At 39.9% G+C, this 16834-nt stretch overlaps 3 protein-coding genes across 6 annotated transcripts; 2 read left to right on the forward strand and 1 right to left on the reverse strand.

Annotated features, from left to right (window-relative positions):
- Positions 1-973: 973 nt before the first annotated feature.
- On the reverse strand, positions 974-3058 carry thap11 (THAP domain containing 11). Its single transcript, XM_028014288.1, has one exon. The coding sequence runs from the start codon at positions 2650-2652 to the stop codon at positions 1840-1842; it is 813 nt and encodes a 270-aa protein (XP_027870089.1). The 5' UTR covers positions 2653-3058; the 3' UTR covers positions 974-1839.
- On the forward strand, positions 2339-11177 carry gfod2 (glucose-fructose oxidoreductase domain containing 2). 2 transcript variants are annotated; one of them, XM_028014287.1, is made up of 3 exons: positions 2339-2436; positions 5738-6091; positions 7590-11177. In XM_028014287.1, exons 2-3 carry the CDS (start codon positions 5839-5841, stop codon positions 8483-8485), a joined length of 1149 nt encoding a protein of 382 aa, XP_027870088.1. In that variant the 5' UTR covers positions 2339-2436; positions 5738-5838; the 3' UTR covers positions 8486-11177. The 2 variants fall into 2 exon arrangements, with proteins under 2 accessions (XP_027870088.1, XP_027870087.1); XM_028014286.1 differs by lacking the exon at positions 2339-2436 and adding an exon at positions 4161-4486.
- Positions 11178-11633: 456 nt separating this feature from the next.
- On the forward strand, positions 11634-16829 carry LOC114142810 (uncharacterized). Of its 3 annotated transcripts, XM_028014285.1 has the most exons (7): positions 11634-11792; positions 11958-12045; positions 13099-13509; positions 13629-13756; positions 14271-14331; positions 14853-15272; positions 16032-16829. In XM_028014285.1, the coding sequence occupies exons 1-7, from the start codon at positions 11778-11780 to the stop codon at positions 16394-16396; spliced, it is 1488 nt and encodes a 495-aa protein (XP_027870086.1). In that variant the 5' UTR covers positions 11634-11777; the 3' UTR covers positions 16397-16829. The 3 variants fall into 3 exon arrangements, with proteins under 3 accessions (XP_027870086.1, XP_027870085.1, XP_027870083.1); XM_028014284.1 differs by having other exon boundaries at positions 11639-12045; positions 16053-16829; XM_028014282.1 differs by having other exon boundaries at positions 11641-12045.
- The last annotated feature ends 5 nt before the right edge of the window (positions 16830-16834 follow it).

Consider the following 16834-nt stretch of genomic DNA (forward strand, 5'->3'; position numbering starts at 1 on the left):
CCAGAGAGACTTATCACCATAGAAATAAAGTTAAAACTGTAATTAAGTTATTCCCTTTAGCATTTTGTCCACATCTACACTCATTCACAAACTTCTGTATGGTAAAAATGCATACCTTATTCTTCTGACTTGACATTTATATAATTGTTGCTGACGTGTAAAACAGTTAACTAGTGTGCCACTTGTCCACTTGTGCTTTTTGACAAACTATTTGTTTATTTTCCAAACATCTGTTGAAATGGTCATGTACCTGAGGGACTGAATAATTAAAATCAAATATCTTATTTTCTAAACAGCTTTGGTACTTAATTGGATCTACACTCAAATCTCTTGGAGTATTTAATATGTACAAAACTTGCCTTTTTATGTCTTTTCGAGTTTTTAAAAAGGTAAGTAGAGCATTTTTCTATTTACACCTGAAATGAATGTTTAAACACCATGGGAATACCCAGCCATCAGAAAGGAGATGAGGGAGTGGTGGTGGCAGCATCATGACTTCTAGGTGTTTTGCTGCAGGAGAAACTGGTGCACTTTCTAAAACAACTGCAATCATGAGAAAAGAACAATGTGTGGAAAATTTGAAGCAAAAACAGAAGTTAGAGAACTGGTACATGGACCAATTCATCACTTTAGGACTATGTTCAATCTCTAGCACAAATCTTTGTGACTGATCTTTTGTAATATATAGATATATATTGTTCAGCTTTTTCACAAATCAACCCCCCCAAAAAATTCTGCTTCTAAATAGTTTACAGGAACCACTGCAAATTTTTATTTTAATTTTTCTAAAGCAAACGTCACGCTGTCATTGTCTGGATCTGAAGAACTGCAGAAGCTCGTTACAGCCTCAGGTAGTGACAACAACCGGACAAAATATCTTTCTTTTCATCAGCTTATTCTGTTATCATTTTTGTACAGCACTTTGGTGCAGATTTAAACCTGTTTTTAAAGTGCTATATGAATAAATTTGACATTGACATTGAGAAGTCTTTTATGTGAGTCAGCATAAAACGTTCACAATGACATTGACTTCAAACGGAGATTGGAGCACATCTGTCAGCCTGAGTTCAAACTTATAAATTTGTAAAATGTATTGTGCATAAAGCCCTAAAGACAACACAATAAAAAAGCGCTCAGTCCAACATGATAAAATGAACTGGCATAACAAAATGAAAACAAAACTAGCTTGAGACAGATTACATGTAGAAGCTGCAAACCATATCTTCAGTAAATGTTTTCCTCCAAGAAAAGGCAAAAAAAAAAAAAGAAAACACATTTAAACATGTTAAAACGTCCTTTATTAACATTTCCGATGTTGTGGGACACTCGCTATTCTAAGGAGTTTCCTAAACCTATTCTTCCCTTGCACAAATATTTTCAAAAGCAACAAAGGTAAATTAACTTAAAGTACATTGAAAGGCATCTGTGATGAGGGCTGGGTTCATTTAAATGATGAAAATGCTTGTCAGTAGTGTTTTGTTCATCTTGGTGCCCTTCATGCTAAAGCACAAGCTGCTGATTGGGTCAGCCTCCTACTATAAGCTGAAAGGCCTGGACACAAAGTCAAAACAGTCAGTACAAAAACCCCTGTGCGACCAGAAAGTTCAGAGTTCAACTTCTGCTGCTTTCGCTTAGAAATATGCTTGACTTGGGAATCTTGGGGGCGTAAAATGTGTCCAGTTCCTATGTGATTAGCAGTAAGATGAATCAATCTGCTACCTAAACCAGGCAGTCTGTTTTAGTTTAATACAAAACTGGGCAGGATTACTCCTCACACTCCTCCTGATGAATCTGGGTCCATGTAAAGGGTCGGTTCGGGTAACTTCAGTCGCCTCCTCATCAGTTTTTCTTCCGGGCGTTCCCAGACATCGGGCTGCTGCTCAGCAGCCGGTCTCGCTCCCGCACCTCCTCCTGCAGCTTGGCCTCAGCCACCCGCAGCTGGCGGATGGTCGCCTTCATCTCCTTCATCTTCACCTCCATCAGCGCGATGATGTCCCGCTGCTCGTTCAGCTTCCGCAGCAGCTCCGCAGACGTGGTGCCGGTGGTCAGGGAGTACGAGTGGTCCAGCGGGCTGCTGGTCACACTCAGGTACTGGACAGACAGCTGCTGCTGGTTGGCCCCGGAGTCCGCGGTTAGGTCTTCAACTTTAAGCTCCACCAGACTCTGCGGGGTGTAGTTACAGGGTCCCTCTGCCTGCGCGGGAAGCCGCGCCGTGCCCAAGTACTCCCCGTTGTTGCCTATCTGAACCACGGTGATGCTGTCGTCGCCGACCTCTCCTCCGATGGTGCCCTCGACGACGCCCGCCGTGTTCCCCAGCACGCTGGTGGCGACGATCCCGGGGGCAGGGGCCGAGTTGGTCAACTTCCTCGCTCTGCCCCGCCGACTCCTGCGCTCATTGACGCCCCGCAGGGGGAAGAGAGACGGCACCCGGACGATGTAAGTCTTCCTTCCGCCGGCGAAGTGCACGCTGCAGACGCGGTGGCCGGTGGTGGGCTGGAAGGTGCTGAAGCAGCCGCTGACCCCGGCCCGGGAGATGTTCCGCAGCCACTGCTCCCTCAGAGCGGGGTCCTTGGGGAACGTATAAAAGCGCAGGTCCTTGTCCCGGTGCGAGTTGTTGTAGCAGCCGGGGACACAGCAGGTGAACCCGGGCATGTTCTCTCAAAAGGTTAGGAAGCACAACCTTTGTTTTTGGTTATTTTGTAGCTATTTCTTTTTTTTTTGTATGCGTTGTTATTAAGCTTGGCGGCCTACAAACGGAACTACACGTCCCACAAAGCTAACAACTTCCTGTTTATTTTGACCCAAAGTAAGCTGCTCTTCGGTACAAATCCACCAAAAGCTGTTCAAATGCAAAGCTTGTGGATCTTGTACTCACGCTAAATTTAACGCAGACGAACTATTCATGGGTCTTTTCTTTTGCTCTTCGGAGTGTTATCTGGCCAGCCGTTGCTCACTGAGAACTAAAAGTCCCAGAATCCTTTGCCCGTCCTTTTTGACAGTGCCACTTATGCAGCGCCCCTTGTGGTCAAAAATAAATTCAGTTGCATCCACCTTAAGATCTTTTTGTTACTATTATAAATATTATTATAAGTAATAGTTGTATTACTGTTTATGTCAATGGTGAAATTAGTTTTATTAAGAAAATACAATACGGAAAACCTGTCCAAATATTGTTTAACTGGATGAAGGTTAAAAATAAAAAATAAATAAAATGATCTATTTCAATATCAGTCTACACAGGGGAAGACGTTGCAATCTATGTCAAATCTTTTCTGTAAAATATTATTTTGCTTGGATAAATTTTGTTTCAAAACTTAAAGAAAACTTATTATTTTAGAGAAGTAATAATTTTTTTTAGGTATATGCCTAAAGTGAATGATTTATTTTTAATAGAAATAGGAAACATTGAAATGTTGGCATCTGAATATTCTTTGTGAATTTGTAAGCTATTTATCAACAAAATTACACTCAATAATGACAAAAGAGCTGGCTATTCATTGTGAGCTTTATATGAGCAGAAAATTTAATAAAAGGAAAAAGTAAGCTGCAGACAACCTCAGCTCTGAGGGTTTGTGTTTTAGGCACTCCTGAACCAGAAAACCATTCTAAATCAACTTACTTGATCAGTACAGCCATCAGTACATTTTAGAGCAATTTGTGCTGATTTCATTTTCTAGCAGAAAGTGATCCAACAAACTCTTGACATATGACATGACATATTTTCACTATAGGTAAAGGAACTATTACTGATAATAACTTCAAAGAATCTCCCTTCAAAAAAAAATGTAATTAACGTTTTTCACATCTTTGCAGTTCCACATCCTGATGGCTTCCAAATTACATTGAGGCAGTTACTCAATAATGAGAAGAAGTCCTGATCAAGTACTAGTGCATATACATACCATACATCTCCAAGTTGTATTTATATTAAATGTTGCTTTTTTTTTCTTTTTAATTGTGTGATCTGCTACATTTTCGTTGATATTTTTCACAAGTTCTCTAAATTGACACTGCCCAAATGATGTTTGTATTGTTAAAATGTTTAATGTTAAAAAAATAATCTTGGTCTCTCTTTTTAATTCGACTATATGTAGGATCTTGGTTTCTATTTGATGTAAAGATTGATAAACGAAAACCATATATGAACGTTCCCGTAAAAAAAGAACCGGTTGATTGAGCAGGTTCGGTCGCAAACGGCATTTAGTAATGGGACTCTTTGCCACTTTTTACGACATTTAGAACGACATTTGCGAAATTCTGTAAGATAAAGAGCTGTGTTCGTTTAATCACACAAAATATGCTTTCAAAACGCTTTCATTTGGTGTGAATCTCGCATTTAAATCCGTATTCAGTGTTTTTCCACAATAAAAGTTTCCGTTGACAGTATTTCCGGTTCCGCCCAACCGTTGCTACTGAAGTTACCGTCATTAGCAAATGGGCAGCGCCCGGGCTCAACCTATCGCCTGTTGTGAACGATGACCCACCGGTAGGTACTCTGTGACATCTGTTCGCGTTCTTGTTCCATATTAAGTGTGTGACTTTCAAGAACCATTGATACATTAAAATTATGCTGTTAGATGTGTAGAGTTATCTAGTTTATCGCGAGTTTTGGGAGTTCTCTCTGCATCTTTGTGCGGCTAGCTGGATGCGCTAGCGGACATGGTTATCAATTGCCTCTCTGTGGTTAGCTCTTCGCCTTTATGAAACACTCCCTATAAGGGTAATACTTGTATGCCGCATCTGTTTTAATATCATGTGTACGCGCCAGTAATTTCTGCTTCTGATAAATAAACTTTCCCCTGACCTGGTTTTATCATCAGTCCACCTGACTGGACGCAGCTTCAGTAGATTCTCATGGTGACAGTAAGTGAAAAAGCCTTGACCTGCTGATAAGCAGTGTGATAAGTGACGGTTTCCATTGTTCCTGGTTCATGAGTGGGGAGAGTTTACTTCTGGTTTCACTGGTTAATGCAGGTGCACAGGTGCTCACCCACACAGCCTTTGTTCGCCTGGGATCATGGTGTGAGCTCATCTGTTTGCACACATGCAGTAAATAGCCACTCATACTCTACTAGCATAAACCTGCAGCACACTGCATGAGAAAAGGTTCCTTCCTCAACTGAAGGCGCATTAAAATGACTTTTAAATGATTCCAATTATCTGTGTTTTGATACTTATGATTAGACTTGCCCAAAAACTAATAAATCAGTTAGTCGCATAATAAATTAAAACAAGCTCAATAATTTCCATTTGTATGATTTATTGTTTTTCTCTTTTCTGTCTTTCTACCAAAAACTGGATGAGAAAAGTCTTCAGTCTGGTACTTTACTCTCAACTAATCCCCCTTTTTTGAAGGACAGTTTTGTTTACACATTAGTTTCATTTGTTATTTTGCTTATTTATTTTAGGCATTTAAAATGTTTCAGTGTTAAATGTTCATTATAATTAAAAGTTTGATATTTGAGAATGTGTTCTTGCATTATTTTGCTATTAACATTATATTACTTGAAAATGGTCTCAAACCAACAGTAACATTTGGGACAATTTATTGTCCAGCAAAAGTTATCGTGACAGGCCTCCTTGTGATACTATATATACCTGATAGGTGTAGAGGATTTTGAAGAACGTGTCAGGATATTTTAAGGGCTTTCTGATAGGAGACCCTAAGCAAGGCTGCTGTTTAGTTACAGAAATGTTTATTGTTGATCCTTAAAGATCTATTTATTCATTTTCACAGGTAACTTTCTCTACCTTTACCAAAAGAAATCAGATCTACTGGTGAGAAACTGGAATGGATGGCTGTGGTCCACATGTAGAATAACGGCAAGCGGCAGGGCCATGTTGCCAGGAGTTGGTGTTTTTGGCACCGGGAGCACAGCCCGAGTGCTGGTCCCGCTGCTGCAAGCCGAGGGCTTTGAAGTCCATGCGCTTTGGGGACGAAGCGAAGAGGAAGCTTGCTGCTTGGCAAAGGAACTCGGCATCCCGTTTCACACCAGCCGATCCGACGACGTCCTCCTGCACCAAGACGTCGACCTGGTGTGCATCTATATTCCCCCCTCAATGACAAGACAAATTGCAGTCAAAGCACTGGGTAAGCTTTTTAAAATACTTTCACTACTATTTAGATTTTAATTACGATTAAATTAACTTTCTTTTCTGAAAGCATAATCTTGAGGTGTTTCCATTGACTGTGATCTCACTGGGTGTGGCAGAGGAGACTTCCCTCAGAAATATTTGCACCAACCGTAACGTTTCCCCTGAGGGTTGTTGGAGGAACTGATCTGATATTTTTTGTAACTCTTAGAAGTAATCCTAACATTACTGTACCGGAGGGGCGTCGGTGTAAAGCATCTGTTGGAATTCTTCAGGGTTGAGCTCAGTTTCCTGTTTTGGTTGCAACTTCCTGAATGTTTCCCTGCTGAAGGACTTGTCTACAGCAGGGAAGCCTTCAAGAGGAGATCTAACACGCTGCTTATCGAACATTTCTGCATGCAGAACACACCCGGTGTGTGACATGTGAAAGGACAGGCTGGACCAGCTGAAGCAGTCAGTCCCTCGGTCTGTTAAAATACCTCCACCTTGTTCAGTTTACAGTTACTGTAGACTTTGCTACTCCCAGCAGTTTTCACAATGGGTTGAAGATGTTTGCAAAACCTACAAGTGTTACATTTATTTTGTGTTTTCGGGCTGGCTGATAAATTGATTTTATCGTTTAATTGAATTTTTTTATTATTATTTATCATTGCACAACCAAAGCCACCATTTTGTTTGACAAACGTGCTTTAGAGCTTCTATTTATTTGGACTTTGAATTCAGGCCAACTCAATACATGGGTCAAGCTAAGTTTTGTTTTTTAAAACCACAAGAATAGAGTCATATTACAAGAATACAGTCGTATGACAATAAAGTGGAAATAATAGGAAAATATACCAATGTTACCAGAAAAACGTCGTAATATTAGGAGAATGAAGTAGTGATTTTGTGAGAATTCTGACTAAGTAAATAACAAAAAATTAAAATGAGAAATGTTGAGCATCTTTTGAAGTTATAATTTGATATTGGTTTTACAAATAACAAAACTCTAAATGTTCAAACACATCAGCATCAAATTATTACCTGTAGCAGGACTTTGAAATGATTGTGGACACAACTGAGTCTGTTTTGAGGAAAGAACCACACGGATTGAGCTGGTTTTGTTGGATCTCTAGAAACTTTTTTTTTTTCATTAAAACAACATGATTAGAAAATGTATTCAAGAATACGTTAAATTAAAATAAAAATTAAACGTTGAAATTAAACAAAAACATTTTTGCAGCCTTGCCCTAATACTTTCGTAACAACTCACAGAAGGGATGATGATAATCAGTTTTGGAAAATACTTTCTGTCATTTGTAATTTCGTTTTTAGAAAAGAAAGTGAGAAAAATAATAGATTAAAATCGGATCTGATGTGAAAATAATCAGTTTTTATCTCTAAGTCATGAGATAAAAACTCATGACTTAGAGATACATCTCTAAGTCATGAGTGCTGTTTGAGTTTAATAGTTGAGTTTTAGCTGAGTCTTTCCGTCTGTTCCGGCTGTCTTACAGGTATTGGTAAGAATGTCGTGTGTGAGAAAGCTGCAACCGCTGTTGACTCTTTCAAGATGGTGACTGCAGCCAGATACTACCCCCAGCTGCTGAGCATGATGGGTAACACTCTGCGCTTCCTGCCGGCCTTTGTGGCGATGCGACAGCTGCTGGTGGAGGGCTACGTCAGGGACATCCAGGTGTGTGACGTGCGGGTCTACGGTCCGAGCCTCCTGGACCAGTCGTACGGCTGGACCTGCGAGGAGCTGATGGGCGGCGGCGGGTTGCACATCGTGGGCTCCGCCATCATCGACCTGCTGAGTTACCTCACGGGAACCAGAGCTCACCGCGTGCACGGCTTACTGCGGACCTTTGTACAACAGAACAACCTGATCCGAGGCATCCGCCGCGTCACCAGCGACGACTTTTGTTTCTTCCAAATGTTGATGGGTGGAACCGGATCCTCGGGCGTGTGCTGCACCGTGACCTTGAACTTCAACATGCCGGGGTCGTTCGTGCACGAGGTTATGATTGTCGGATCTGCCGGCAGGTTGGTTGCCAGGGGAACCGAGCTGTACGGCCAACGCAACGGGAGCAAATGCGAAGAGCTGCTGCTGGCTGACGCCGGTGGCGTCGGACCGGAGGCGAAAGAGATGCCCCGCCCTCACCTGCAGGGGCTGAGCTCCATGGTGAAGGCGCTGAGACAGTCCTTCCAGGCTCACGAAGAGCGGCGGTCATGGTCACGAGGTCCGGTTGCCTCGGCGCCAACCTTCGAAGACGGCCTGTACGTGCAGACGGTGGTGGAGGCAGTGAAACAGTCCAGCAGCAGCGGGGAGTGGGTCTGCGTGGAGATCATGAGTCAGGAGCCGGACCCCAACCACAACCTGTGCGAGGCGCTGCAGAGAAACAAAAACTGAACCGAAACATTCACTGAGTGCAAAAACTACATGCGTGACAGAACAGGACTCTGAACGTCTCTTTGTGATGCAGCTGCTTTGGCCGTTTAGATCACACACACACAACTACTTTCTTCTATTTGTTCACTTCCTCTCAGGTTTTGCAGATTAATATTTAGCCGCCACAGACACAGCTGCATTGTGCGCCTGGAGGAAGGAGAGTACTCCATTAGTAAACCACAGCTTTATTATTTGGGTTCGGACCAGTAGAAATACAGACAGCCTTGTGACAAACGTGCCAATAATCCTGTAGATGTTGTCTTCATCTGGCTCATTTTGAAGTTAAGAAGTAGGGAATGTATTTTTCTCGGTTTGTAAATTGTTTTGTATCAATAAGGCACAACAACTACATTTAATACTTGGTTTTTGCACGTTACAGAATAATCTATGTGCTTAATTTGTGCAACAAAGTCTGTAGCGAAATATTTTCACTCATGTTTTGTATTTAAATTAAGACAAGTTGAACCGTTTTGTACTTAAAATCAAAATTATTGACTAAATATTGGTTACATCACTACTTTTAGGTCACTATTGTATTCATCAGAGTTTACTTTAGGTTTAAATATGAAGCAAGAGGATAATTTGACTAACAAGGTGCTTTTCATAATTTACCTCTGATAGTTAAATAAGATCAGAACAGAAATAATAATGCTGTGGGATGTTTACATTTAGTTTTGTTTAATTTTAGCTCTAGTAATTTTGGTTAAAGTGACTAATGTAGCAACAAATACTGATAAAATAGCAAATAACTTCACAATTTTGAACATTTTAAATGTAACAAAGCTATAAACATAATAATTTACAAACATTGTAAGGACGTATTTGAACAGGTAACCTTTAGCCAATATTGTGAAAATAAATATTCCTCCAAACATTAAATCAAAAATTCAAATATCTAAGAAAATGAAATGGAGATTATATAAGAAAGTTTTAAAATAATCTCTCATTACATAAAAAGTGCAAATATAAAAGTCTACTAATACTTGATGAGCAGAACACCAAAGTTTCAAATAATCTGATTTATAGTTGTGTTGTTAAATTACATCAGCTGCAAATATTATTATGTTTCAGTGTAATAATATATTATATTAAATGTTTGTTATTGACAAAAACGTTAGGATATTATTGACTTATTGCTGTTGGCTTTCTTACATTCAAAATGGTCAAAATAATTTACATTATTGATTGCTACAAGTAACCTAACCAGATTAAGAAATAATAGTAGGTTGTTTTTTTTTTTCCTGTTACAACACGCCATAGTAAATATACCAGGGACTGAGTAAAATAAGCTAAGTAGAGAACATAAATATGTCGTTTGTAGCATCGGCCCCCTGAAAGCGACCAGGTAAGTTTGAATGTTTGTTTTTGAGCGGCTCGCTGTAAATAAGCCAGAAGTTTGGTTTTATGTGCTGCATTTCCATTATTTTAAAAGAAATGTCCTACATTTAGATGAAAATTATGGTTATTGTTGTAACACCGATGAAATGCGTTTTAATAATTTGCATTTTCTTAAATAACTCTCGACAACATTGTGAAAACTCTGCCTACAATCTTTTTATCTATGAAAACTGAAGCCACAACATTTACCTGTTAGGTTTACCTGGAGATTTAAACATTTACAACTTATTTTAAAGATACAAACTTAAGTTTACACTTGTTTTTAACAAAAAAAACAAAGATTACGATTCTAAATTAAAACGTAGTCCAGTGCGAGTGGGTCCAATCTGCCACATAGCAGCTGCCTTTTTGTTACAGTCAAAGCTCCAGTAAAATGGGAATCAGGGGAAGTTAAAGAATATTTTATGTTATTTAATCTGTCCAATTTTATTGATCTGCTAGTGTAGATCTTAATATATTTGTTACATCTCATTTTTTCAGCAGGGCTGCAGTTTACATTGATTTCTTTAGAAAATGATTCTGCTGAATCCATCACTTCTAAAATGCATTCCAGCTCATTTGTTTTTTTTATTATCACTTTATCAGCAACTTTTTTTTGTCTTCACACTGATAAAATGCCACCTGTCTACTAAACGATCTAGTGCTTGCACCAGTCAGCTTGCTGCAAATGTGACTTCAACATTTATAAGAAACTTTTGTATTTATTTATTATTCCCTGTAGAAAGTTTGACATGTTTGTCCATTGTCTTTCAGCCTGTGAATTTCTGTTTTGATGCTGTAATATTTATATATCTTTTTTTTAGATTTAGTCTTGTTTTAACTAATATGACATTTTGGGCACTAATTTGCTGCTTCAGAGTTGATAAACTGTACTGTTAATCTGTGTGACAGATATTTTTCTTTTAATAAATATAATTGTTTTAATTTAAAGGCCATTTTCCGACCTGAGTGTATAATTTCTCTTGTTTATAACAAAACAAATTAAAACAAGTTGCAGTATCTTGAGTTTTCGCTTGGTGCTAATAAATCATCCATTTAATGTATTTTCTTGTTTGCATTTTTTCTGTTTTTGGTTTGTTCAATAGGAGTGTTGCTCATTCTGCCTTTTTCTATCAGGACTTCATAAGATGACATGTCGACTTGTAATAGTCTTTGTATAGAAGACAAAATGGTAAATGAGGCTTTCTGAAATGTAACATAAAAGAAAATGTAAAGTATAGTAATTTCTGTCATAAAGCTTTTTGGACAAAATGGACAACTGGCAAGTTTGAACCTTTTTTTTACTTTTTTAAAATGATTGTTTATGTTGCCTACTTCGATATTAAGACACTTCAGTACTCCTGATGGGGAATTCACGTGTAGCCTTCCATTACAAACATTCACCAGTACAATTTGTACATAAAATCATCAAAAATAACTTAAAAACTGAAACTGCATGTTTCCTAAAAAGACATTATCCATAGCACTGTGTAAAAGCTGCTCTTAAATCATCATATTTTTTGTTTTACCTTTCTCTTAAATCACTTAGACAATATATTCATTTTCAAGACTTTAGTCCTTTACATGTCAACTCAATTATTTGAAATAATAGTTGACCGTTTAGTACACAAAACGCTAAATATTTGTCCATAGAATACACGATACTGGGCTTTGGAGGTTAAATATATCAAAAAAATTCACCATTCTGCCCAGCTGGTGGCGCCAGCGCCACCCTGAATAGTAGTGGTAGAAGAAGAACTGGAAAAAAAGAACGCAGTCTGAGTCAGTTCGGCTAACTTAGCATGACAGCTAACGAAGATCAGCCAACGGTCAAATATTGGTTTTAGACCACACTGGGTCATCGGTACCGCGTGGTATGGGACCCCGAAAGGTAAAGCTGGACACATACCGTAAGAGAAGCGTGGTGTGGAGCTTTTTTACAGATATAGACGAAGGGTCGGTGCAGTGTGTGCTGTGTAATCGTTACCTTCATAAAAAGGAGCACGGCTCCACCACTCCGATGCTAAGACATCTGCGCCTCAAACACCCCACACAGGTCTACAGAGGGATGGAAAGAGACCACGGAGCTGCCGCCAGCCACGACCACCAGCATATGGAAATAGATGATGAACAGATCATCTCTGGTATGCCTTCCTGATTATTTCCTGTTATTTGTTTGTTTCACCCCTGACTGCTTGTAATCTGTTTTGTTGTTTGGAAACTGTGCAGCTACCTTTCAAATACAACATGCTGTTTGTGTGGCGCAGTTGGTAGCACTGTTGCCTTGCAGCAAGAAGGTCCTGGGTTCGATTCCCGGCCGGGGTCTTTCTGCATGGAGTTTGCATGTTCTCCCTGTGCATGCGTGGGTTCTCTCCGGGTACTCCGGCTTCCTCCCACAGTCCAAAAACATGACTGTCAGGTCAATTGGTTTCTCTAAATTCTCCCTAGGTGTGAGTGTGTGTGTGCATGGTTGTTTGTCCTGTATGTCTCTGTGTTGCCCTGCGACAGACTGGTGACCTGTCCAGGGTGAACCCCGCCTCTCGCCCGGAACGTAGCTGGAGATAGGCACCAGCAACCCTCCCGACCCCATTAGGGACAAGGGTGCACAGAAAATGGATGGATGGATGGATGTTTGTGTGGATGGATACACGCCCAGTTTTTAAATGGAGATTTTACATGGAGCCCCCCACGGCTCAGTTTTAGGCCACATTTGGCTTTTCGTTGTCATTCAGCTGAAGTTCACTTTTCTGCAAATGAAACTTGCTTTATTCGTAGCTGCTGCAGGTTAGCTAAAAGCTGCTTCTGAATGTAAACAATGCTAAACTTTAGTCTTATGTGGAGCATTTAAGTGAAGATGTATTTTAGGGCTGAAATAGTGTCTTTAATTATGGGGATAAAACTAGTTTACATTCTGTATTTGAAGATTTCTGGATGTATGGATATTATTTATATTCCTGGTGCTTCCTCCAGTCTTTGTTTATGTTTTTGGGATGGAACAAAATACATCCCGGTACTGGCAGCAGGAAAATTGACACTGCCACCTCTGCTTTTTGATTCTTTACCTATAAATAGACAGAAGTAGCCTTACAAATGATGCTTAAGAAATAACACAGTAAGGAAGCCAGACATGATGCCTTCTGCTTTTAAAGACAAAATTGAAGTTGTTTTTTTAAAGAAAACACCTGTTTGTTTTTCAGTTGTAGTGTCAGTGGATGACGACGAATCCAACACCAGGACCACCCCGAATGATTCTGACCCCAGCACTGCTGTCAGTGGCCTCTGTGAGACTTCACCACGAGGCTCGCTAGCTCATCTAATACATGAAGATGATCTTGGCCACATTCCCAACAAGCAGTCACGCAGGCGCAGCTTGATTTGGAGACTGTTTGAACATTTGGACAACTTGAACGCCGCTCGCTGCCGCATTTGCATGAAAAAGTTGCACAAAAGTGGCGGCATTAGCAACCTTCGTCGACACTTGGTAAAGAGGCACCCAAAGGTGCTTTCAGAGCTGCTGTCCACCAACCACCGCCCTGCTGTGCCCTCACAGGATGTAAATGTAGCCGGTGTCTCTCGTGAATCCTACTTAGGAACAGAGCCCCATCCAGGTACGTTTGGTCAATGGAACCAGTTCTCTTCATGTGTAGTTTTATCAGTGAGGGGACAGCATTTCCTCTTGTCATCATCAGAGCTTCTTTAGAATGTTTATTTTTCTCTTCTTGTGTAGTAAAATTGGTTTTGGATGATGGGGAATCTCACATTATGACCACACTGAATGAAACTGATATTCCAGCGATAAACAAGCTTCCAGGCATACCACAAGGAGAATCAGCTGAGAAAATAATAGAAGCAGAGGTAAGCTATTTGTCCACCTAAACAATGACAGTTAAAAGAAGATATTTTTTTCTCACGGTCTGACTTTAAATTAGCTGAAGCTTCTCCTGTTTGAGATCAGATTAAAAAAAAACATTTCTACTTAAATATATTTAACTTAGACGCTTACAAATCCATCATCATCTGGGCTTTCCTATATTGTTAAAAAAAAGGAATCTAAGTTTATGTAAGCCTCTGATTGTGGTGTAAAAGAACATTTCTCCCTTTATTATTCTGGCATTTAGCAAATATAAATATTATAACAGTGCGATAAGGCAGAAAAATCTTCATATACGTGTAAATATATGACTTTAACTTGCATAAAGAAGCATTCTAAACATAACTTAAACCACAGGAGATGAAATATTCTTAATTGCTGCAACTGCATGTAGAAATCTCAGAGTTTAAAAGGTTGTATCTCTTCCAGCTTGAACAAAAGACATGAAGTGTTACTTTAAAGTTTATGTCCACTAAGCTAAGCTTTCTTCTTCTGCAGGATTCAAATGGTGATGGAACGGGGGGAACCATGTGGGACAGTGGACAGAAATGGTTTCCGGGTGAGCATCTATTGCTCTAACTTGTCTTATTATTATTTTTGATAAAACTTTCTTCCAAAGACGAGTCTAAATTTCTCTCAGTAATCTGAATTTTTAGGCTTGACCACTTCCTGAAAGGGAAATTTATACCCTGAACATGGATTATCCCTCTCTAATCTAGACCTCAGAACCCTAAAGGGTTCATTTGTTTGCATAAAATGAAAATCTGATGTCTCTTTTGGAAATAAATCCTGCATATTTTTGATGTGTACCTGTTTGAGCATGGAGGATTTTTATTAAGAGGCAAAGACAAGCAGGATTCTGGTCCCAATGATCATTTTGACCTTTATGTAGAAAATCATAATAGCTGCAGTAATAAATGGTGCTTTTGCAATTCTTAGTTTGTTGGTTTAAACCAGCTGCACTCATATTCAGATAACTTACTGCTACTGACTGTAGGAAAGTTATTTTAGACACTGAGACTTTAGAACCGCATTGAAAGCCTCGATAATAATTGGTATTTTAAATTTCTTTTTCATCAGTGGAAGTTAGAGTGGAGGACGACAGCTCTGACGTCATGACCCCTTCTATCGAACCTGATGCCAGTCATATCATAAATGACAATCCCGACTCTTTGCAAGAAGGTTTGACACAAGAAGCGTTTCATTCAGAGGCAGGTGAAAACTCCTCTGAGAGACCGCAGACCAAAGACCGCAGAAGGAGCGTGATCTGGAGGCACTTTGAGAGATTAGAGAGTTCAGAAGCAGCTCAGTGTCGCATTTGTATGCGGAAGCTGCAGTGCTACGACAGCGGCTGCACCGGTAATCTGCATCGGCATCTGTCAAAAAGACACCCGAAGGTGTTTTCTGAGCTGGGATCCAACTCACTCAAACAGTTGTCACCAGACTCAAATGGCCTTTGTGGAGCAACCGAAAGTCCGTTAATGAAACATGAACTGTCAGGTAAGTCTCTGTTGCTGCTTTTTAAAGTGTTTATGGTTTTTAATAAAACCAGGTTCATTTATTCAGAATTAATATTTTGCACGTTTTGCACTTCCATTTGGCTCTCAACTGCTTCCAAACATTCCAAGCACTTAATAATTTTTGGCAGTAAGGTTTTTTTTTTTCTAGTGTCTGGAAAATGAGCTGTTTCATAAAGCTCTCAAATGTTAAGTCACAATCACAGGGCATCCCACCGTTAACCTAGCAACCCCAGCAAAGCCCAGCTCGTCATCTAGAGTTCCAGCACGTTTTGTTAGCTGGCTTCATACCACTGTATGCGCTGTACAATGGCTTCTGGAATGGACAGTTGTTTTGTTGTAACACCCAGAAACCACTTGCTGCTTTGTTGTTGGTTGTGTACTAAGTTCCACTTCTGCTTTTCAAAGATGTATGGTTGTATAATTGCGCAACTATTTGCAGTCTTTTTGACTAGCAACTGTATACATTGAGTTGTGGGCGTGGCCAGCAGCAGCTTATTTGGATTTACAGTGACAAGATGCCCTAAAACAGCTCAAAATAGACAGAACTGACCTGACTAAAATCTCATCATTTAAGAAAGATTTTGTGTAAAAAACACCATGAACATGTTTAGCATAGCTTATAGATATATTTAAGCTCTTAAAGGAAGCATAGTAGGTCACCTTTAAAGCTTTTGGTTTTATATTCCTTCACTATCGAGCCTAAATATTTGTTTGCATCTGCTTAAACCGTCTGTTACAGTGAGACCGTCTTTCCCTTCAGCTGGACTGAAGATCTCCAGGCACCCAGAGGTGGAGGTCAGGGTTTTTGAACGGGAGCTGGAGCTGATTGAAGCTCTGAGAAGAACGCAGAGGGAGGAGGCTCAGGCTCTGCAGCAGCAGCGGGAGCTGCTGGAAAGGCTGCAGACAGTCGGCGCCAGAGAAGCCGCTGCAGAGAGGGAGACAATCGAGTCGCTGAGGAAAGCCCAGCAGGAGGAAGCCGACGAGTTGATCCGACAGAGAGAGGAGATGGAGAAGGAAAAGGCAGAGCTGCGGAAGAAGTGGGAAGAGCTCTACCAGGAAAAGGAAGAATTCTCTTTTCTCTCCAAAAGCAAATTGACCCACTGATTCTTAGCCTTTCTGAAAGAGTTAGACTAATTCTAACACAGGGTGATGTAATAAATATATAGTTAACTTCCCTTCCAAGTAAAACATGTTTTTTCTAGAAAATTGAAGCACGGTGGCTCAGTTCCTGTTCCAGCTGATGTTTTCTTTAAATATGGAGGAATCTGACCCGGGGCAATGTTTCTACCTTCAAACTACTCTGTATTCAGATACACTCACAAGTGGCTTTGTAATGTGTAGCATGTGGATTATATAAGCTTTTTTTAAAATAGAGTTTGAAAAATGAACTTCTGTACTGTAAGATGTAAAACTGTCTATAGAGCATTTTAAACTTGTAAACATTTAAACTCATGGTTCAGACTGTTTTAAATGGAAAAAAGCGTTGGAGAAATGATTTCTGTTGGCTTAAGTTCTCATATAAATATGTTTCATTGACCTTGT

The sequence above is a fragment of the Xiphophorus couchianus genome, chromosome 4, assembly GCF_001444195.1.
Source record: "Xiphophorus couchianus chromosome 4, X_couchianus-1.0, whole genome shotgun sequence".
NCBI lineage: Eukaryota > Metazoa > Chordata > Actinopteri > Cyprinodontiformes > Poeciliidae > Xiphophorus > Xiphophorus couchianus.